The 21,557-nt window shown below is 56.3% G+C and overlaps 1 protein-coding gene across 4 annotated transcripts in view; it reads right to left on the bottom strand.

The window, feature by feature from the left end:
* The window catches only part of RAP1GAP (RAP1 GTPase activating protein), a 50,577-nt gene extending 29,530 nt beyond the window's left edge, over positions 1-21,047 (bottom strand). For all 4 annotated transcript variants that reach the window (XR_013830938.1, XR_013830939.1, XM_079940099.1 and 1 more), the window contains exons 1-2: positions 21,001-21,047; positions 18,841-18,876 (exon numbers count right to left, since the gene is read on the bottom strand). Coding sequence is in view for 2 of the 4 variants with exons in the window: in XM_079940099.1 (XP_079796225.1) it covers positions 18,841-18,876; positions 21,001-21,044 (80 nt within the window). In the remaining 2 variants the exon portion in view is untranslated. The remainder of the gene's footprint in view (positions 1-18,840; positions 18,877-21,000) is intronic.
* Positions 21,048-21,557: the final 510 nt, after the last annotated feature.

Below are 21,557 nucleotides of genomic sequence, written 5' to 3' on the forward strand. Positions count from 1 at the left end.
CCCAGTGGTTCCTGGGACCCAGGTGGCCCAGGGCTGGGCAAGCAGTCCTGGCTTCCACCCACCACCTAGGGCCACCCTGACGTGGCTGCACCCCCGCCCCAGTCCCTCGAAGGCTGGTCCTGAGAGGGTGAGTCATTCAGGCCACGGCCAGCTTGAGTCAGGCGGAGCTGGGACTGCCACACCCCAAGAGGGGAAGGGCCTGTGGGAACCTGGCCCAGGAAGGAGACGCTGAGGAAGCTCTGAGCCCCCTTGCTGGCTCCCCTGGGCCCAGCTACTCAGGGAGAAACAGCTCAGAGGAACTGTCCATAGCCCTGCCGCAGGCACCAGCTGCCTCTCCACCTCCCAGGGGGGCCAGCACCTTAAAAGGGGGTCCTGAACTGGGGAGTGCTTGACCCAGAGGATAGACATGGTGGCAGTGACATTTCAGGCCTGTGGCATCGTTGTAGGGGAGATATTCCCAGGCACTTACCTGTTGTGTGACCTTAAATCAGTGACACACCCCTCTCAGCCTCAGTTTCCAGAAAAAATTCATCATAGAGCCTGGGCAGCTAGAAGCTATTCACTCAATGAATTCCCTGGTATTCATGCATTCATGGTAAACTCTGAATCCCCATGGTAGGGTCTCATTAAGTATTTGTTAAATGGATGAGTGAGTGCATGAATGAATGTTGGCAGTGGGAAGGCATTAAAGGTCTGTGAGCAAAACAATGGCCTAAACACAGGTTTCTGTAGATTACAAGGTACAGTGACACGGGGAGAGACTGGGGAAGGGGGAGTGGAGAGAGGCCCATAGAAATGGTCCGGGCAAATTCCACTGAGGCTGCCATGGGGACCCTTGAGACCGACTATGTGCCTGGCACTGTGTCAGGCATATTACACCTTCACTACTGTGCTGGGAGGCTGGCATTATTCATCCCCTTTTTCACAGATGGAGAAACTAAAGCTCAGAGAGATGAAGCCACTTCCCCTAGCAAGTGGGTGACAGAGTCAGAATTTAAAGCCAAGCCCTTGACACAGCCAGGTCAGCATGGAGAGCGGAGATTGTCCAAAGGCCAGGAAGCCCTGGAGTTGAAGCCCAGGTGAAGCTGGGTCCCCTTGATGGCAGCGATCACTGTCTCGGTGGCCCTGGCTGCCGAGTGGAGGTTTTTGCCCATGATTGAGCTATTCGGGTGCTGTCCTTCTGTCTGTCCCTTCTCATACCCCAAGGCTCAGGCTGTGGCCACTGCAGGTCAACCTGGCAGCAGCTCCCCAACACGCTCCCCTTCCAGAACCCGTCTCCGTTTCCCTGTGTCCAGGTGCCCCCTCATGCAGGACTGCTCATGTTGGCACAGGACTCGGTAGGTCGCTCAAGACAAGGGGGCTCTTGCTTCTGTTGGAGTGCTGCCCAAGGCCCTCAGCTCTCCAGTTCCTGGCTGTCCAGAGTCTGCCCCTCACAGGCAACCCCTCCACCTCAAAGGTCATTGCTGAGGCCCTAAGGGGCAGGGGAAGCGAGGGGCTCCAGGATGAGAATAGCGCAGAAATCGGAGGCCCTGGGTCCTGCCTGCCCCAATCCATCCCAGCTCTGCAGGGATAGAAGGACAATAATGACAAAAGCCACAGCCTCCCTGTGCCTTCCATGAGTTTTCTTAATCCTCACAGCGCCCCAGTGAGGCAGGTGCTCAAAATCTACCTGCTTTACACATGAGGAAACTGAGGCTCAGAAAGGTATGTTAACTTGCCCAAGGGCGCACAGTTAACGAGGCAGAGCAGGCATTTGAACCCAGGTTTGTCACTCCAGAGCCAAAGATCTGAACTTCAGAGCATGGGCAGCTAGCCCTGTGGACCCAGCACGTCACATCAGGGACGTAATAATAACAGTAACTGGGCTTCCCTGGTGGCACAGTGGTTGAGAGTCCGCCTGCCGATGCAGACCGGGTTCGTGTCCCGGTCCGGGAAGATCCCACATGCCACGAAGCGGCTGGGCCTGTGAGCATGGCCGCTGAGCCTGCGCGTCCGAAGCCTGTGCTCCGCAACGGGAGAGGCCACAACAGTGAGAGGCCCGCGAACCGCAAAAAAAAATAATAATAATAATAACAGTAACAACAGCAAGGGCAGCCAACCCTGATGCAGGACGTACCGCGTGCAGACCCTGAGCGAATGGCTTCACTTGTATTACCTCATTTAATTCTGTTTCAGAGGAGGGAACTAAGACACAGAGGTTAAGCAACGTGTCCAAGGTCACGCTGATAGTGAAATACAGAGGCTTTGAACCTCCAGCCGTTGGATTTAGACGCTGCCCTAATGTTACACTATTATCTCTTATAAAATAGTAGCTGCTCAATCAGGGCTTCTGAAGAAATGAATAAATTCAGGTTCTTGCCTCCCTCCCTCCCCGCTCCCCTCCTGATGCCTCCTCTTCCTCGTCTTAGCCTTCCTCACCTCTCACACACCTCTCCCCCACCTTTCTAGCCCACCATGCACTCTCCTCTGCCTCTGGTCTCCGCAGACCTCCCCCTATTTGGTTATTTTCCTCCCTCTCATGAACTTGAATCTCTCTTTCTCTCCTATCCCACCCTTGTCTCCTCCCAACCTCCATCATTCCGTTCACCCGGGGGCCTCCCAAGTCTCTGCCCGCTCCCCATTTCTCTGGAAACCTTCCTGACCCTAGGGCCTGGCTCAGCTTAAAATGCTTTGCCTTCTTCCTGCACACGCAGCAGCTGGGACATGGGGAACTCTCCCCACTTTTCCGTTCCCCTGGCCAGGACTGTAGTCATATCTGCACGGCACTCTACAGTTTACATAGACATTGTCTCATTCAATCACCATGGCAGTTTTGTGAGCTTGGATTATTATCAGCCTTTTTCCAGATAAGAAAACTGAGGCTGAGAAGGGTTAAGTGACAAGCCCAAGGTCACTCCAGGGAAAGGGCAGTGCCAGGGTTTCACTCTAGCCCAGGGTTCTTCTACTACATGCATCACAGCCACTCTCAACCCAGCCCCCAGCGGCCTCCCCATCACAGCCCCAGGTTCCTGCCGCCACCGCCAAGCATCTTCTCTAGGTCCAGCTCCAATGCTGCCCTGTCTGGCCTGGACACCTGCCTGTAGGTACAGGACACCTGGACACAGGAATAGGCGGCAGCCAGAAAGGAGGTGACTTGCCCAAGGTCACACAGAAAGCCAGAGCCCACCTGGAGTCTGGGCCAGCCACATTCCAGGGTCACCTTCCAGCCCTGCAGGTGTGTGGCCACCAGCCATCTGGCCCTAGCTCCCCTCCCTCTCGGAGTGCCCATCTCTTCCAGGGAAAGGGTGCGGCGGGGTGTGTGGGGAGGGACCCAGTGGCCCAGCTCCTGAGTGGGATGGGCCAGGCCGGAAGCTGCTGCAGACAGCTCCCGGTAACTTGGCAACTGTCACTGCACCTCCTCCCCCTCCCGTATCTCCATGTTGAGGTAACAGTAATAATTGCAGAGTCGTGAGTGCAGCTTTTTCTACTTTTCAAAAGCCCTCTTTATCTGCTCACTCCTGGAAGTCTCACCGGAACTGGAGCGGGAGATAAGGCAGTCGCTAGGATCCTCCATTCCCAGAAGGGTAAACTGAGGCTCAGAGAGGTTAAACAACCAACTTGAAGTTACCCAGCAAGGCGGGAGCAGCTTAGGAACTAGAACCAGGCCACCACCGGTCCAGGGCCACAGATGCTGCGCTGGGGTGGGGGGCCTCTCAGGGGGATGTCCACTCTCTGCAAAACTGCAGGTCAGACCCAGGTGTGATTGGGGAGAAAGGGAAGACGGAGCACAGGTGACCAGATGCCTCCCTGGGTTGCTTCCCACCTGTTAACCAGCTGGAGAGTTGGTAGGAGGGTCCTGTCTTTTATCTGCAAAATGAGAGACAATGTACCCACCTCCTAAGCAAGTAAGCCCAGTAGAAGTGTTTGCCATTATTATTATTATTATTAGCCGCTCTCCCAGAGAACCCACCCTTTCAGGGCACCAGAGGGGTGGCTGAGCTATCCTGTGAGTAGGACTTGGCCCTTTGGCCATTCAGAGAGAGCTGCCCTGAACGGAGGCCCCCAGGTGGGTCTGACCCCTGCTGAGTCTCCCAGCCTCATCCCCCCGCCCCCACCCGCCGCTTCCTGCCCTAACCTGGCTGGGCTGCAGGCAGCTTTCCAAACGCGCTGTTTCCCACTGCTGAGCCTCTGCACAGGCTTTGCCCTTTGCTGGGAGCTCCTTTTTCCTTCTTTTCTCCCGTGTAAACCATTCATGCTTTAAAATGCAATTGAAACAGGTGAAACTCTGGTGGCCAGAGCAGGTGACACATGACCACCAAGGCAGGAGTCCTGTGACGGGGAGCAGGGTAGCCGGGCAGGTGCTGGATGGCACACACACAAGTTGGGAATCCAGTCCTGGGGGGTGTTGGGAGGGCAGAAGAGGGGCTCAGCCAACCAACGAACATAAGGGTGAGAAGGATTTGTCGGGGGCTAGCCCAGGACCGGGGCCTAAGGGGTCCAGGCCAGCCCAGCACTGGTCACCAGAGCTCAGGGTCCCTTGAATCTCCCTGGTCTTCATGAGATCAACCGGTTCTACCAAACTGGTGATTCACGTTGGGGCCGGGGGATGGGGAAAGGGCACAGACCTCAAAGTGAGAAGGGGTCCCGCCCCGAGGGTCACTCCTGTGAACCTTCAGTCCCCTGAGAGAGGGCCCTCTGGATGGGCTTGGGAGGCTGCCCGTGCCCCCCAGCCGCGGGGTCAGGTCTGAGGGGACTCTAATCTCCTGAAACCAGGGCTACAGGCCACCCTGGAACTGCCCCCTCCCCCCGGGGGCCACAGAAGCCCATTGTCTCCGGAGCTCAACCATCCGGCACCGCTTGTCCCTGGCCTTGCCAAGGTGCCAGGGAAGGTGGCCAGGGGCAGCCAGTGAGCAAGTTTCTGAAGCTAGGCCTGGGCCCCCTCTGGGGGCCCATGGGGAGGGGCGGCGAGAGTAGGGGCGTCGGGGACACAGGCATGGCTGCTCCTGGCTCTCCTTTCCCCAGGCACCTTTGACCTCAGCCAGGACTCAAGAGGGAGTGTTGAGGGCACAGGAGACAAGGGGGCGGTGGGGGGGGCGAGCCAAGCGCTGTGGTGTCCTGTAATCCTCACAACAGCTCTGACTGAGGCTGCTGTCATCCTCACACCATTTCAGAGATAAGGAAGCAGAGGCTCAGCTAGGTTGCAAGATGGGCCGGGGTCTCGCAGCCGCCCAGCTGCAGAGCTGGCAGGGCCCCCCTGGGGGCGGGAGGAGAGGATCTCAGGCACCAGGCAGGGCAGAGGGGAGCAGGAAGGGGGCTCGGGGCACCGCACCCTCACCCTGAGCTGGCTGAGCGCCGAGACAACCGGATCCCAGAGCTGCGCCAGGCAGCGGCCTCCTGAGCAAACAACAGGTTGGCAGCCCCGAGAGGAGGTCATGGGACTGGCCCCCACCCGGGGCACAGCACCTGGGAGCCGGGCCTCCCATCTGCCAGCTGCCCGCCAGTGCCTCCCCTGCCCAGGTGGCCCAAGGCCTGCAGCAGCCTAAGCCTGACCCTCCTCCTCCCCGGGGACTGACCCCTCCCTGCACCGGGGGCAGGAGGGAGGAGTGACGCTGAGGTGACCGAGCCTCGGGGCCTTCCTGCTCCCTAATGACAACATCCGCTTATCCCGCCTGGCACTTTACAGTTTACACACTTCCTTTGCTCTAGACCCTCCCTACAGCCTCACAAGGAACCGAAGGCAGGTAACGTTCGTTACCTCCATTCTACACAGAAGGAAAGTGAAGCTGGGACAGAGCTGATGACTCGCCCATGGTATCACACCCGAAGCCCAAACCCAGCGGCTGTAGCCCTTGCCCACGTGGGCACAGGACAACTTACCAGTGGGCCGGCACAGGCCACCGCCCTTAGCACCCAGGGAAAGGGTGGCCGGAGCTCGTGCGCAGGGGCCTTCCCAGCACCCATCGGCTGCTCAGTCTTAGCGCCACCCACGCCCCGCCTCCCTCCTTAACCTTCCCGTTCTTTCCCAGCCTCTGTCGCCCAGGGGGTCTCCCTTGCTGAACTCCATGCATTCCTTCGCTCACTCACTCCATCACCCACCCACTCCCCCATGTGCCCTTCATTCCTGTGCTTAGTCACTCATTCAGGACACACGTCCTGACGCCCGCTCTGGGCCAGACAATGGTGCTGGGCGTTGGCATCAGAGCCAGGCCTCACCCACCTCAAAGCAAAGCCCAGTGACACTGCCCGGACTGTTCTCTAGCTGTGCCTGCTGCTCTGTGGCCTCACTGCTCAGATGCTAAACCCTGCAGCGCTGAGGCCTTGTTAAATCTATCCGTCTTCCTCCTAGCCAGTGGGTTTGCTCCCTCGTGGGTTCCAGGCCACTGGTGAGCAGAAGCTGAGAATACCGTAGGTGTTGTTCAATAAATTACAAGCTCCTGCCCGGAGAGGTGTGGGCCCTGGAGCCAGACTGCCTGGGTTTATATCCTAGCTCTGCCACTTAACAGCTGTGGGACTTGGGCAAGTTACTTAACCTCTCTGAGCCTCAGTTTCCTCATCTATAATTTGGGGGTAACAACTGTGTCTGCCTCCAAGAGTTGTCGTGAGGATTAAATGAGTTCATATATGTAAAGTATGTAAATATTAACCATGAGCATTTCCTGGCCTTCCCTTCTCTCTTCCTTTTTTCCTTCCTCTGTAGGCTGCTGAGGACTGAGGCAGGTCTCCTGGGTGAAAGTCGTGAGAAGGTAGACCAGAGTCCAACATGAGAAATAATGTGATGAATAGAGCCGTGTAAGGTACTGAGCTCCCCGTCAAGCAAAGGCAAGAAGGGATGAAGGGGGAGATGCCAAAGTATGGGAACAGGGAGAATAATGGGAGCATGGGGGTTCACTAGATGACCTGCCAGGCACCTCCCACATGTGGAATCGATTCCTCTTGACTCCAGGGTCTGTGGTCAAAGGCAGAGGCAGTGGATAAATTCCCATTCTTTCGAGGAGATGGACTTTCCTGGGTCTCCCGTGACACATGGATTGCTGCTACTTCTCTGCCGGTTTGCTTGCCACACCCATTAAGGATGAAAATGTGCACAGTCTTTGGCCCAGCAACTCCACTTCTAGGCATTTATCCCCCAGAAATACTTACAAAAAAGCACAAAAATATATGAACAGAGGACATTCACTGCAGCAGGGTTTGCCATAGCTGAAACCTGGAAGCTGGTTAAATACACAAGGCATGTGCCAACCATGGAAGACCATGCAGTGGTGACAAAGGAGGTTTCTAGTCCTGACGGAAAAGGGAATTTGAGGTATACTGTTAAGTGAAAAAAAACAGGCTGCCCCCCAAAAAATCTCACTTGTAAAGATTTTAAGTTACATGTAAAAGTTCACATGGGTTATCTCTGGGCAACAGGACCACTAGGAACTTCTGCCTTCTACAGGATATATTTCTCTGTATTGTTTGGATTTTTACAACGAGCACTGATTATTTTTGTCATTAGGAAAAAAAAAAAGAAAGATTAAAACAACTGAGTCCTTTGAGTCAGCTGAGTACCTGACTCCTTTACCTTCCTCAATCATCTTAAGAAAGAGATACTCTTCACTCTGTATTCCAAGGAGAAGCTGACACAGAGGGAGGTTAAACAACATGGCCAAGGGTCCCCCAGCAGCAGTGAGAGAGCTGGGCTGTAACCCTCGTTCTGGCTGACTCTGAAGCCCACGCTCTTTCTCCTACACAAGGCACTCTGCTCTGAGGGGCAGGGAGGAGAGAAGGCAGGAGAGAAGCAATCCAGGCTGCTGGGCTCGGGGCTATACCCTGGGACCTCAGCTGTCAGGTCCTGGGAGCCAGGCCAGCCACGGTCAGCCTGTGCGGAGACAAGGCTGTCTGCCTCATTTGCAAATGCAAATAAATGAAGCCTCTGCTCCTGGTGTCAGGTCCCAGCCCCGAGCTGCCCCAGGCTAGCAGGCTGGCAGGTGCCCAGCCCCACCCCTGGAACCACCCCCCCAAGGCCTCAAGGTCGCCAGGCGGATGGGCTTGCACTGGGGCTCTAAATAACTTTCCAAGTTGATCAACGTGTTTCTGGAAGAAACTGGCGTTTTAAGTTCCTTGCCGCCTTCTCAGTGAAAGCCTGGAGAGGAGAGGAACACAGATGCGTGCTCCTGAGTCTGGCTGGACCAATGGACAGATCTAGAAGCCAGATGGACTTGAGTTCAAATCCTGACTTGGCCAAGCTCTAGCTGTGTGGCCTGGGGAGAGTCACTTCACCTCTCTGAGCCTCAGTTTCCTCAGCTGTAAAATGGTGTTGATAATTCCTCCACGCAGGGCTGCTGGGAGAATTCAGTGAGATAACGCGTATGAAAGTACTGCCCAAGCTAGGAGCCACCTTCCATGTGCAGGGGAGGGTTATGATCCTGCACGCTGTGGGGGTGGTTGGGAGGGGGCACGTGCACATCTGTGCAAATGTGGAGTGTGCAAAGGGCTGGATCAGAGGGCGCTGCTCCACAAAATCAGCAAGCAGCTGGGGCGAGTGTCTGACACTTTTGCTGGGAGCCGGCACGGGGTTTTCTGCAGTGCTGCCTGCTGGTGCGACAGGGTGTGTGCAACTCCGTGGGTGAGGATGTAGGTGGGAGGCCTGGCAGGAACGTGAAGTGTGGGTGGGAGAAAACACGCTCGTGTCTGGGGCGTGCGTGGGTTTGTAGGCGAGCATGTTTGTGTCTATCACGTCATCCACCTGCCTAAAAGCCCCCCCGTGGCTTCCCGCCACGTGCAGGATGGAGATTCGACTGCCTCACGTGGCCCACGAGGCCCTGAGCGTGTCCCACCTCCCAGCCTTTGCACACACCGTACCCTCCACCTGTTCCACCCTCCCCCGTCATCCCCCATCACACCTACATGCTACACTCTTTTTTTTTTATAAGCAGATATTCATTTTTAATTTTTATTTATTTATTTATCTTTGGCTGTGTTGGGTCCTCGTTTCTGTGCGAGGGCTTTCTCTAGTTGCGGCAAGCGGGGGCCACTCTTCATCGCGATGCGCGGGCCTCTCACTATCGCGGCTGCGGAGCACAGGCTCCAGACGCGCAGGCTCAGTAGTTGTGGCTCACGGGCCTAGTTGCTCCGCGGCATGTGGGATCCTCCCAGACCAGGGCTCAAACCCGTGTACCCTGCATCGGCAGGCAGACTCTCAACCACTGTGCCACCAGGGAAGCCCCATGCTACACTCTTATACAGTCTTTCTGGAGCCCCCTCCTCAGACTGGGTCAGGTTGCCCCTACCCTGACCAGCTTTCCCAGAAGCCTGTCCCGGGTTTGCACTTGTCACAGTGTGATTATCAGATCACGGGGCTTCTGCAGTGTGGACCCGACCTGTTTGGGGGCCTGGCACACAGTCGCTGCCCGATTATGATATGCTACACGAGTGAATGTGTATACAGCTGTATGCTCGTGACGAAGCTGCCTGGACAAGAGTCAAGTCTAGGAGTGTGCACAGGGAAAATGTGCGTGTGTATAGGGGGCATCTCAAAGAACCTCTGGCCCGTGGGTGGGCCAGATCTGGGAAACGCCGGAGCACGCTATGACTGGTACTCAGGCCCAGGTTGGCTGCAGAGAGAGAGAAAGCCAGCCAAGGTTCCTTTGCTCCCCTCCCCCAAACTCCTCCTGAAATAGGCCCCGGGTCTCTGCACCAGACCCCAGAATACTTCTGGGCAGGGGGATCAGCCAGGTGGTCGCCAGGCTGGCCTCCTGCCTGTGCCCTGCAGTCGGCCCCACCCCTGCAGTCGGCCCCACCCCTGCGGGCTCAGAGGCTCCGCCTTCTGCCACACGCCCCATCTCACGGGAGGCCCAACCCAAGCCTGGTCTTGCATGCCTGCCCACAGTGCCCACCCCCCTCCCCCAGGCCTGCCTCGTGAGCAGCAGTTCTTCTGAGAGAGGATGGGCCTCCAACACCCCTGCCTACTCAGCCACCTTCCACATGCTGTCAGGAGATGATCTGGAATGTTCCAGATTTGGGGAAGGGAAGGAATCTTGTTCCCGCCCCAAGGCCTTTACACATACTCCGCCCTCTGCTTGGATCACACTTCCCACAGTCAGTTCCTTCCCATTCAGGCCTTGAGAGGCCCTCCCCGATACCCTTAGCAAAAGGTATCCCCTCCCCAGCCACCCTGTCACGCACTACCCACTACCCACGTGAATTCGCCTTATTTGCCCAGTAGCTCGTTTTGCATCTGTCTCCTGCCTTGGAAGGTGACCTGTATGAGGCCACACGCCAGGCACCTCAGGTTCGCCGCTGTATCCCCAATTCTTAGACGACACGTGGCAGGGACTTGATAAGTATTTGTTGAATGAACAAATGGCTAACGAGGGACTTCCCTGGTGGCGCAGTGGTTAAGAATCTGCCTGCCAAGGCAGGGGACAAGGGTTCGAGCCCTGGTCTGGGAAGATCCCACATGCCGCGGAGCAACTAGGCCCATGCGCCACAACTACTGAGCCTGCGCTCTAGAGCCTGCGAGCCACAACTACTGAGCCTGCATGTCACAACTACTGAAGCCTGCGTGCCTAGAGCCCGTGCTCCGCAACAAGAGAAGCCACCGCAACGAGAAGCCTGCGCACCACAACGAAGAGTAGCCCCCGCTCACCGCAACTAGAGAAAGCCTGCGGGCAGCAACAAAGACCCAATGTAGCCAAAAATAAATAAATAAAATAAACAAATTTATTTGCAAAAAAACAACAAGCAAATGGCTAACGAATCCTTGAAAGGATCCTGTGAGGTGAATATTGTCCCTGTTTATAGGTGTGGAAACTGAGGTTCAGAGAGGTTAAGTCTCTAGCCCAGGGTCACACAGCAATCAGTCAGACCAGGTCAAGATTAGGGACTATCAGACTCCACTAGAACCCCAGCACGACAGTGTTTTGTAGCTAACCTTCCCATTTTATAGATAGGAAAATGAGCCTCAGAGAGTGAGAGTGCTGTTTCTGCAGGTTACCGGGGCTTCCCATGGTCTGAAAGAGCTGCACTGTTAGGCTGCGCTGGCCCTTTAAAAGCACCTCCTCACTCCTCTCACCCTGAGGTGGTGACAACTAATAACCCCGCTGCACAAAGGAAGAAACCATGGCTCAGCCAGGGAGGTACTGCCCAAGGTCACCCAGCCAGGACTCAGTGCAGACCTGGCTGGCTGCAAAGCCAGCATTCTCAGGGCCAGTGTCAAGGTCAGTGCCCATGGCTGGGAGCATGCTCAAGTGTGGGCAGGTCTTGCCTCCCGGCAGGCAGTGAACTTCCAGAGGGCAGAGTCCACACACTGAGCGATTCTGCCCCCACTGCAAGGACCAGCTTGTAAGGATGACACGGCAGGGACCACGATCGCTGGCATCACTTTGGTTTTGGACCTTGGCATACATTTCTCACTTAATCCCCACAACAATCTTCAGGGTAGGTGCTTTTATGGTCTTCAATTTATAAGACCCAGAGAAGTTATCCTCCATTGTACACAGCCCCAGACTGACAGCACAGAGCAGGGCAGCCCTTACAGTGGGGAGTGCCCATCTTACAGTGGGTGACAGGCAGCCCCGGCAGGCCTCTGCCCCATCGTGGCTTGGGGGTTCAGACCCTCTAGGGCACCCACAGGAAGTCCCAGTGGGGCTAACAGGGACATGAGCTGGTGGCTGCCTCTCCCACTGTCTGTTGCCAGGTCCAGTTCCGTCCTGTGCCCAGCAAGTGCCACCAAATGCTTTTCTCCTCCATGTTGCTGACCTGCCACCTCCTCTTCTTGGAACACTCTCTTGGCACTGGCCCTCTCTCCCACACCACACACGCACAGACACTCTGCCACTTGGCCCATTTCAACTTGTTTTGTGAGTTTCAGCTTCTGGGTCACCTCCAGGCTCACCTCCAGGGGAGGCTTCTGGGCTCACCTCCAGGGGAGGCTCACCTCCAAGCCTCACCTCCAGGGGAGGCTTCTGGGAAGCCTCCCCTGATTCCCAGGTAGGGGAGAGGAGTCCTTCTCTGAGCTCTCAGAACTCCCCACATCTGCCCCATCAACACGTATCACCCCCCCCCTTAGAACGCTCTCTTTCCTTATTCTCCCCCCTGCCCTTGAACTCCACGAGGGGAGTGGCCTTGTCTGTCATCTCCATTGCCATGTCCCCAGTGTCCAGCATGGGGTTTGGTTGGCCCTTGGAGGGCATTCCCACATTAAATATTTGTTGAATTAATTTGCTAAATGAAGGAATGACTGTCTTGGGAGAGACCCTGAGCAGAGGAAAGTCTTTATGGGATTTAGGGATATCAGAAAGGTCCCCTCCTTAATCACTTCTCAAATAAGCCACCTCCACAGGGCCTAAAATTCTAGCACTAAAATTTTAATGAGTCTCTCTTTGGTTTAATGTGTCTTTTCTCTCAAAATGCAAATGCTCAGGGAGAGGGAAAACATCCACTGAGTGCACACAATGAACTTATTTCATTCTTAGCCCCCCGTGGGGTACGGAGCCTGGTTCTTATTGTCATGAGCAATCTGAGGTTCAGAGAGGCAAAAGTAGCTTGGGCAAGGCCACACAGCAAGTAAGAAAAGCTGAAGTTGGTATCTGGACTCAGATCTGCCTGAAAACAGAACCCCCATCTTTCTTTGCACCTCCCAAACAAAGGGACCTAAGCCTGAGCGTTGCTGGGATGTAGAGGCAAGCAGGGCCAACCAGACTGGGAAACTTAGAGCTGCAAGTGCCCTCCAGGACCATCTCTGCCTCCCTTTTTCTTGACCACACCTCGCAGCAAGCAGGATCTTAGTTCCCTGACTAGGGATCGAACCCATGCTCCCTGAAGTGGAAGCGCGGAGTCTTAACCACTGGACTGCCAAGGAAGTCCCCCATCTCTGCCTCTTGATTGTGCCGAAGGTGGGCATGGGGAAACTGCCCGAAGACGGGGATTCACTTCCCAAGGTCACACAGAAACATAGCGGCAGACCCAGGACCAAAACCCATCTGAAGGAGACTTTCTCTTATCTCCGTAAGTTAGGGAGGCCTCTTTCCTGGAAGAGGGGGCCTCTCTGGTCTGGAGTCTCTCCTAGGCGTCCCCCCTGCCCAACAAGTGGGCTTCCCCAGGAGTGGGCATTGTCTGGCCCTAGGAAGGCAGAGAGGCATAACTAAGGGGGCTTCGAGGCCTGCACAAACTGAGCTAAATAGAGGATGTAAAGGAGGGTGGGCTAGGATGAGTGACTGTTTAGACAAGAAAGAGTGGACCTGGGGGTACAAAATCCCCATCCTTGTCTCACTAAAGGGCCACTGTCAGGGATGGGACACCCAGAAGGTGCATCTAGCTCAGGCAGCTGGTTTGAAGTAAGGAAGAATTTTGAAATCCATCTGAGTTGCTCAGGAATGGAATGGGATACTTCAAGGGTAGTGAGCCCCCCATCACTAGGAGTGAGCGACAAAGGCTAGTCAAGGAGCTGCCAAGGTCATGATGGTCTCAGCCAGGGACGATGAGCTTCAGGAGGGCTACAAAGCCACTGAAAATAAAGGTACGATTTCCTCAGGGGCCCCCCCCAGTCTTCTTCCAATATTCAAAGGGTTGTGAACCAAGGGAGGGTTCCTTGTTTAGTGGGAGGCCATAGGAGGGTGCCTCAAACATTTCTTCCATCTCCAAAGATTCTAGGAGGCCCAAATTTTCTGATTCTAAGATTTCACAAAGCCAAGAGTCTGAGACTCAGTGGTTCTGCATGTCAGTCACTGATGTTGTAGCCAGACTCCTACCCTGCCTGCGAGACTCTCAGTCTGGCCCCTCCCCCTTTCTAAATCCACCCCTGGCTTCACTCTCCCACATCTCTTCAGCCACACCAGCCTCCTTCCTGTTCTGAGGACACACCAAACTCACTCCTGCCTCAGGGCCTTTGCATCTGCTGCTTTCTCAAGTGGCTCTTCTCATTCTCCAGATTTTGGTTCAAATGCCACCTCCTCGGAAAAGCCTTCCATGACTCCACCCATCACCCCACAGCTTCACAGTACAGGGTGATGCACAAGCTGGAGCCCAGCTGCTTGTGTGCAAATCTCAGCCTGGCCAAGAGACCTTGAATAAGTTACTTGGCTTCTCTATGCCTCAGTTTCCTCAGCCCTAAACCAGGAGTAATGACAGTACCTGCCTCATGGGGTTGTGAGGATTAAATTCATCAATATATGGAAAGGGCTTTGGAACACGGCATGCTGGCTAAGCTCCAAGTAAGGATCAGCTCTTGCTAGCATGTACTCTTGCTTTAAAATTCAGCACAACCATCAGTTTGTCTTTTGCTATTTGGGGGGGGCGTCTATTTATAGACTGTCTCCCCTACTCCCTGTTTTACACATGAGGAAACTGAGGTTCAAAGAGGTGAAGAACTGACCAAATCAACCTCTCTGAAGATAGGGACTGTGCCTGTCTCATTCTCCACTGAATCTGCAGTCCCTAGAACTGTGTCTGGCTTACAGTAGGTGTTCGGTAGTTCCTTATAGCTGAATGAATGATGAATAAATGACCAAGACTACCGTCACTCCGAGGTGCTGTGCAGCCAGGAGCCTGTGCACCTAAGACTCTATAGCAGCCTGCCTCTGCCCACCCTAGTCCCAAACGACTCTCAGCTCAATCAAGGTCCCCGCCTCTCTCAGAAGTAGCTGCTGAGACAGGCAGACTAATGAGCTGGGCACCAGCATCCACGCTCCTGTCCCCCGTGGAACCCCCTCACCCAGGCTGGGCTGGGGGAATGAGGCAGGAGCTGCCCTGGCGTTCGCCCTGGGGTATCCCTGCTCAGAGGTGTGGTGGCAGGTGTGGGCTCAAGAAGTGGTAGCTAGCTCCCCTGTCCTGTGCTCTGCCAGCTGCCCACCGGGGTCCTGCCCACCAGATGCATAATAGAAAAGGAGGCCCAGCAGGCTGTGCCCGCCTGGCATTTCAGAACCACTAATGAGGCCAGCCTCATGCTTCCTGCAGCAGCACACAGGCTCCCTCCGCCGCCCAGGGCCTCCGGCTCAGTGATTACAGAAAGGAACCACCTGACAGGGGCTGCCCACCCAAGACCCCCAGTCGGCACAGGCAGCCTCCAGGAGAGCTGGAGCTAAAGGTACAGGCTCAGGCTGACCCTGCTGCCAGTCTTGTTCACCACTCACGGACTGTGTTCCCCTGGGCCAGCCAGGTCCCCTCTCTGAGCCTCAGTTTCCTCATCTGTAAAATGGGAGACAGATAGTAATAGTCTCTACTTTGTAAAGCTGGTATGAGGATGGAATGAAATAATTTAAATGAAGTTCTCAGCCCAGGGCCTGAGACCGGGGAAATGTTTCATATATGGGAGCAACTGGTACCATTACTATCACGGGGAAATATCTCAGAGAGGCCCTCCTGGTGGGACACAGGGGGCTGGGCAGTGCCCTCTGCTTTGGAGGTGTTCCAGGATTATCTCACTCTCCTCGTCCTCCTCTCTCACCGCGTAACCAGGATTTTTCTCATTCCTGTGGCTTCCTTGTCTCTGGCCAAGGACCCTTCCCTGGCAGGAGGAAAAGCTGGATTCAAATCCAGCCTTCGCCAGCTGTGCAACTTTGGGCCAGAGTCTTCAACGTTCTCAGTCTTGGTTTTGGCCTCTATAAAGGGGACACTAAGGCCAACTTTCAGGACTGTCATCATGACTTAATGAGGTCACCACAGTAAAATGCCCAGCAGGCACTGGCACTGAGTCCTTGCCAGGTCCTGCTCCTCCTCCCAGGGTCCCAGCTTTAAGGTCAAAGCTGAACCTCCTCTTCCCAGGGTATTTCCAGAACCCACCTTCCCTGCACAACTCCACCTAGCCATTCCCCCACTCTGACACTGTTCCACCTCCCTCCTCCCCCCACCATTTGAATCCACCGTAATGTCCATTAGGGCTGCGGAACCAGAGTCACCCACTATCCCACTGGCTCCTAATCCCCCCACTGGGCCTCATTCCTTGGCATTTGCACGCTTGTTCTGTGTTCCTTCACTGTAGATAATCTGCTGATGAGAGGCAGGGGGTAGGGGAATCCAGCCATGATCACATCTGGCCTCTACCAGGCCTCACTGCTCCCTTGATCCAAGCCCCTACCTCTTAATCCCTTTTAAAAATACACGGTGAGGGCTTCCCAGGTGGCGCAGTGGTTGAGAGTCCGCCTGCCGATGCAGGGGACACGGGTTCATGCCCCGGTCCGGGAAGATCCCACATGCCGCGGAGCGGCTGGGCCCGTGAGCCATGGCCGCTGAGCCTGAGCGTCCGGAGCCTGTGCTCCGCAATGGGAGAGGCCACAGCAGTGAGAGGCCCGCGTACCGCAAAAAAAAAAAAAATACGTGGTGAAAACCACACCCCCTCTCAGTCTACCTGACAAGGTTTCACCTCTTCCACCCTCTGGACACATTCAATTCAATCCCACAAACATTCATTAAGCATTTACCGGGTTTGGGCAGCTGGGCAAGACTGTGTGGAGGATGGAGAGATGAGAAGAGTACAACCCAGCTCTTATGGGACTCATGCTGGAAAGTGGGCCTAAGTCAAAAGTAACTCAAGCAACCTCTGCTTTCAAGGACCTCAGACCCTGCCTCACACCACACTCTTGTGTGGATTCATTCAACTCAACTGAGGTCAACTCGCTGAAAGATCCAATTCATTAAATACCATTGAGCACCAAATGGGGCTCAGAGAGGGGAAGTGACCTGCCCAAGGTCACACCACTAGTGTGTGACAGAGGCAGATTCAAATCAATGTCTGTCAGACTCCAAAGGCCATGGCCTTCCCACTGCACTAGGAGTAAGCTCTACTGTGTGCTCTACAAGCATGGTAAGCAGCAGAGACGGCATTCAAGGAGAAAAAGAGGAGGTGTGGGGATCAGGAAAGCAAACACTCAACAAATGGTGATAAAGATGGGCTGCAGGTGTGGCGAGGGCTTGTGGAAATGGGAGGGGAGGGCAGGTCGAGGGGAGGGGACAAGGCGAGCAAAAGCCTGGAGGTGGTGCTCATGGGGACCATATTCCCATTGATCGGAAATGCAGGGCATGGGAGAAGTGAGTCCCAGCCTGGAAGGTGAGGTGGAGACAGGCCTTGAATGCCAGAAGCTCATAACTGATAGTCAAAGTGACCACCCACTTACAGGGCACTACCTAGATGCCAGGCACAGGCTGGGGGCTAAGCAATTGGCTTGGGGATGAGGGAAGAGAGGGCCTAGGGGCTAGCACCAAGGACAGCAGCTCCAGCAAGGAGGGCATGGGGCAAGGCATTGTGGGTGATGGGCAAGTCCTGGTCATCCCAGAACCTTATTTTGTAAATGTGTCAACTGAGGCCCAGAGAGGGGAAGGGACTTGCCCAAAGTCGCACAGTGGTTAGTTACTATTAGTCCTAGACCCTCGTCTCTTTGACTCTTCATTCAAGGCTCCCTAGAGTGGGCTTTCTGAGTCACTCCTCCATCCTTCTGAGTCCTCCTCCAACTTCAAGTCTTCCCTCAGGTGCATCTGTCAGATCTGCCCGGTGGCCTGGAGGCCCTGGGACGGAGTGAGTGAGACTCTGGGTTCTGCACAGAGCCTGGAAGATCAAGATTCAAATCCCAGCTCTGCCACTGACTAGCTGTGTGAACCTGGGCAAGTCACTTACCCCTTCCATGCACCATTCTTCTCATCTGTAGTTAAGGCTAATAGTCCCTGACTCAGTGATGTGGGAAAGATCACGTGAGATGATGCAATTCAAGCACCTAACAGTACCCAGTGCACAGCAGGTTCTTGACAAATGGCAGTTGTTGGGATACTATTATTGAACTCCTTGAAAGAAAAGGCACTTTTCTCGCCTCCATCTGTATCTCTCCTCGCCCTACCCCTGCGCTGGGCTTGGCACATGGCCTTGCACATGGTAGAGACTCAAACTGGCTTTGCACGTAGCAGAGGCACAGCAGCAGGAGACAAAACCCAGAGAGGGAGAGTAACTGGCTCCAGGTGGCACAGAGAGCATCAGAGGAAAATAAAAGGGCAGGCCCTGGAGCTCAGCCTGGGCACCCCGTTGGCCTCCCGCCCCAGGTGTGGCTTCCTAGGGAGCTCTTGGCAGCAGGTAAGGCAATGGTGCCAGATACGAGTCATCCAGCAGCTGGGGGGCACTGCAGGGCCTGGGGACCCCAGGAAGCCCTCAGCAGGGGCAGAAAGCAGAAGCCAGAGCAGTTGGGGGCTCTCCTGCTGGAGTTCAAGTGGCAGCAGGAGCAGCCAGCCGGACCCAAGTGATGCCGGTGCCAGGGAAGCCGGGAGGCACCCGCCTGCTGGGGCATCGGGCTGGGGGGTGTGAATCCCGAGGTGAGGCTGCACCTCCACCCACTGCTCACAGTGTTGGGGAAGCTGCAGACACTTCCTCCTCCAGAGAGAGGCAGCCTCAGACACAGGAAATGGGCTGGAGGAGGGCGTCCTGAAGGCTATGTATGGAGTGGAAGTAGAGGGTTTGGGGGTCAGTGGCCAGGAGACACCATGAGATGGGAAAGAATAGAGGAAAGGAAGGAAACCTTTCACTGCGGGCCTACAATATGCCAGGCCGTGTTTTGCTTTTTTTGGGGGGGTACAGCTTTCGCTCTGTTAAATAGGCATTTTAGTCCCCATTTCACAGATTAGAGCACTGAAGTTCAGAGAGGTGAGTGAATTGCTGAAGGTCACACAGGCAATGGCAGAGCTGAGATTTAACCTGATTTGCCTGACTCCAAGGCAGAGCTCTAGAAAGAACTGTGGTGATGGGACAGAGCTGGTAAGAGGGTCTGCCCACTCCAAGGCCTGCAGAGGATGGGTGGAGGGTTGGTGGGGTCTGGCCTGGCATTACAGGGGGCAGTAATGGTTTGGGAGTGTCTCTAAAGTTCAGCCAAGCAGCCCAGCCCCTCCCGAGAGCCCCTCAGTACTCACCACGCACTCCGGTGAGGGGTGAAGGACTTGTCCACCCTGAAACACAGCAAGAGGGACAGCAGGTGAGGGGGGCAGACCCTCTTACCAGGCCTCGCCCAGCACATCAGGCCAATCCTAACTCACCACCGCCCTTGCAGAAGGGCCTAGAGGGGGTATTGTTTCTAAGGTGCCTGACGCACTGTCACCATCCTCCACAGGCTGCAGGGGCCCTAATGTCAGTTTAGGGACATGTGAAGTTGTGGGGTGAAGAAGAAAGGAAGAGAGACAGGATTGGGGACAGGGGAGCAGGGGCCCAGGACCAGGCTATGGGGTGGCAGCAGGGGTGGGGTTCAGCATGGGATGTCCTGGAACAGGTGGGGTGGGACAGTGACTACAGCAGTTTGGGATCAGAGCAAGGATGTAGGGGTGTGGCTGGAGCCAACCTAGAGTGTTTCCAGACGGGACTGAAGGGTGTGGGTGTTTGTAAAGGTGGGCAGGAAGAACACCCCCCTCTCCTTCCCCAGTGGCCTGCCTCGATCCCGGAGCTGGAGCTCACTCACATCCACCCAGGGGACAAATGCTTGGGAATCTGGGTGCAGGAGACCCATGGGGGGCTTCCTCTCCTTACCCACCCCCAACCCAGAGCAGAACCAGAGGAAGACCTCAAGCCCCCAGAGCTCAGGGGCCACCCGCTGGCCTCGTCTCCCCCACTCTCTCCAGGTCTGGCATTAGAGAGGGTGTATAGGCAGCGCCCCCTCCCAGAGGCTCCCCCCATTGCCCTCTGAGGGCACCTTGAGATAGGGGAGGGCTCCAGCCTCCAGCCCAGCTGGGGGCCGAGGGGCTCAGCAGCTGTTGGGACAACAAACAACTCCTGCCTCCTGGTCAGAGGCCAGAGGAGAACCGGAAAGGGGCCCCAAACCAGACTCCGCCAGCTAAGGAGACATCTTCTGGGGAGGCAGGGCTGGGGTCTCCCAGGGATCAGCTAATGCGGACTCTGCAGATGGGGAAAGTGAGGCCAGAGAGGCCAGGACTCGCCCAAGGTCACACAACAGAATGCAGCCCCACTGCCTGGCTGCCTCTCGGTGTCAGCTGACCGGGAGGCTCAGGGCTCAACCCAGGACCATCACCTGATGGCTAGCAGGACCCCAGGCAGGGAGGGCAGCCCTCTTGTCTCCCACCCCACCCAGCCCCTCTGCGGGGTCCCCTTGGAGGTTGGGTGTCCAGAGAGGGGAGTACCTTGGACACAATCCCCTCAGATCAAAGAGCACATATTCTGCAGTGTTACAGTGTGAGCCCCAAATGCTCTGCACCCAAAAGGTGGGTCCCGTGGGTCCCTCTGACCACAGGGAGGCAGGGCCTGGTGAAGGTTATGCCACTACTTGGCCAGCCAGGGAAGGGGTTCTGGCCAGTCCGTCTACCCAGTCTTCCTTCCAATTTACCAAACCTCTGCCGAAGGCAAGGATCCTCCCAGCCCACCTCTGCACTCCTCTGGGGTGGGCACTTGGGGTCAGGAGGAACAGTGACCCCAAGATGGACCAGACACCACTCTGACTCCCCCCGCCTCCACAGGTCTCCAGGTCCGGGCAGCCAGCAGCCCTGGGTGGAGGGGGTTCCTGAGAGCCAGGCAGCCTGAGATAGGGGCAGCGAGGTACCCAGGGGTGGAGGTGGGCGGGGGCCTCCTAATGGCTTCTAGGTTCCCTTCCTCCAAAGCCTCACTGCTGGGGCCCAGCAGCTTCAGAGCCCAAGTCAGGGCCCCTGCAGGGCCTCCCCTTGACCTGCCTTTTCCCACCCCCACGACCTATACGTGCACCCAGGAGTGCACACACACAGGCCCACCTGCCGGTCCACACACAGTCATACACATAAACACTGTCACACACTTAGACACAAACACAGAAATGCCCGCGGCCACTCGCGTCCCCACGCGTGCACAGGGGCACCCAATCGGAACACACACACACACACACACACACACACACACACACACACACACACACGCACACGCAGACTTCCCAATCCTACGAGTTACGTACTGACATCAAACCGCTCACCTCACACCTAAGCACAAATTCACAACTACAGAAACCAAGGCAGACACCCGCGGGCGCGCGCGTCCCCCGCCCCCCGCCCTTCCCCGCGCACCCCCGCGCGCGCACGAGCGCCCCCGCCCGGCGCACCTACCCTCCGTAGGCCCCGAAGGTGAAGCTGCGCTTCCGGCCGCTCATGGTGCTGCCACCGCCCGCGCCACCCGTCCGGCCCGCGCCGAGCCGGAGCCGCCTCCCCGCGCCCGGGTCACCTTGGCAACCCGGGCCGCCCCGCCCCCGGCCACAAGCCCCGGGATTGTCCGCGCCCCCGCGGGCTGCGGTCCAGCTGTCGGCAGCCGCGCGCAGAAAGGGCCGCTTGTTCGCGCCGCCCTCGGGCCGGGGGCAGGGGATTTGCTGGACTTTCCGAGCTGGGACCTCGGGGCGGGGAGGCGGGAGGGCCGGGCGGTAGCGGGGGTCGGGGAGAGGTTAGGACAGGCCAACCCTCCACCCCCAGACCAGGGCGTACCGGGCTGCAGACCCTCTTCTGGAGGCGACACCCTCTTCCATCCCCCCTAGAGCCTTCCGGTTCTGTCGGCGGATTTGTCCCCCTGTCATCACGAAGGGGAAGCTCATAGTGAGCCGGGTCCAGAATTTGGAATCCAGGGTCAAAATGGTCTGCATTGTACCTCGAATTTCTCATCTGTAAAATAGGAC

Source organism: Stenella coeruleoalba (assembly GCF_951394435.1).
Source record: "Stenella coeruleoalba genome assembly, chromosome: 1".
Classification (NCBI taxonomy): Eukaryota; Metazoa; Chordata; class Mammalia; order Artiodactyla; family Delphinidae; genus Stenella; species Stenella coeruleoalba.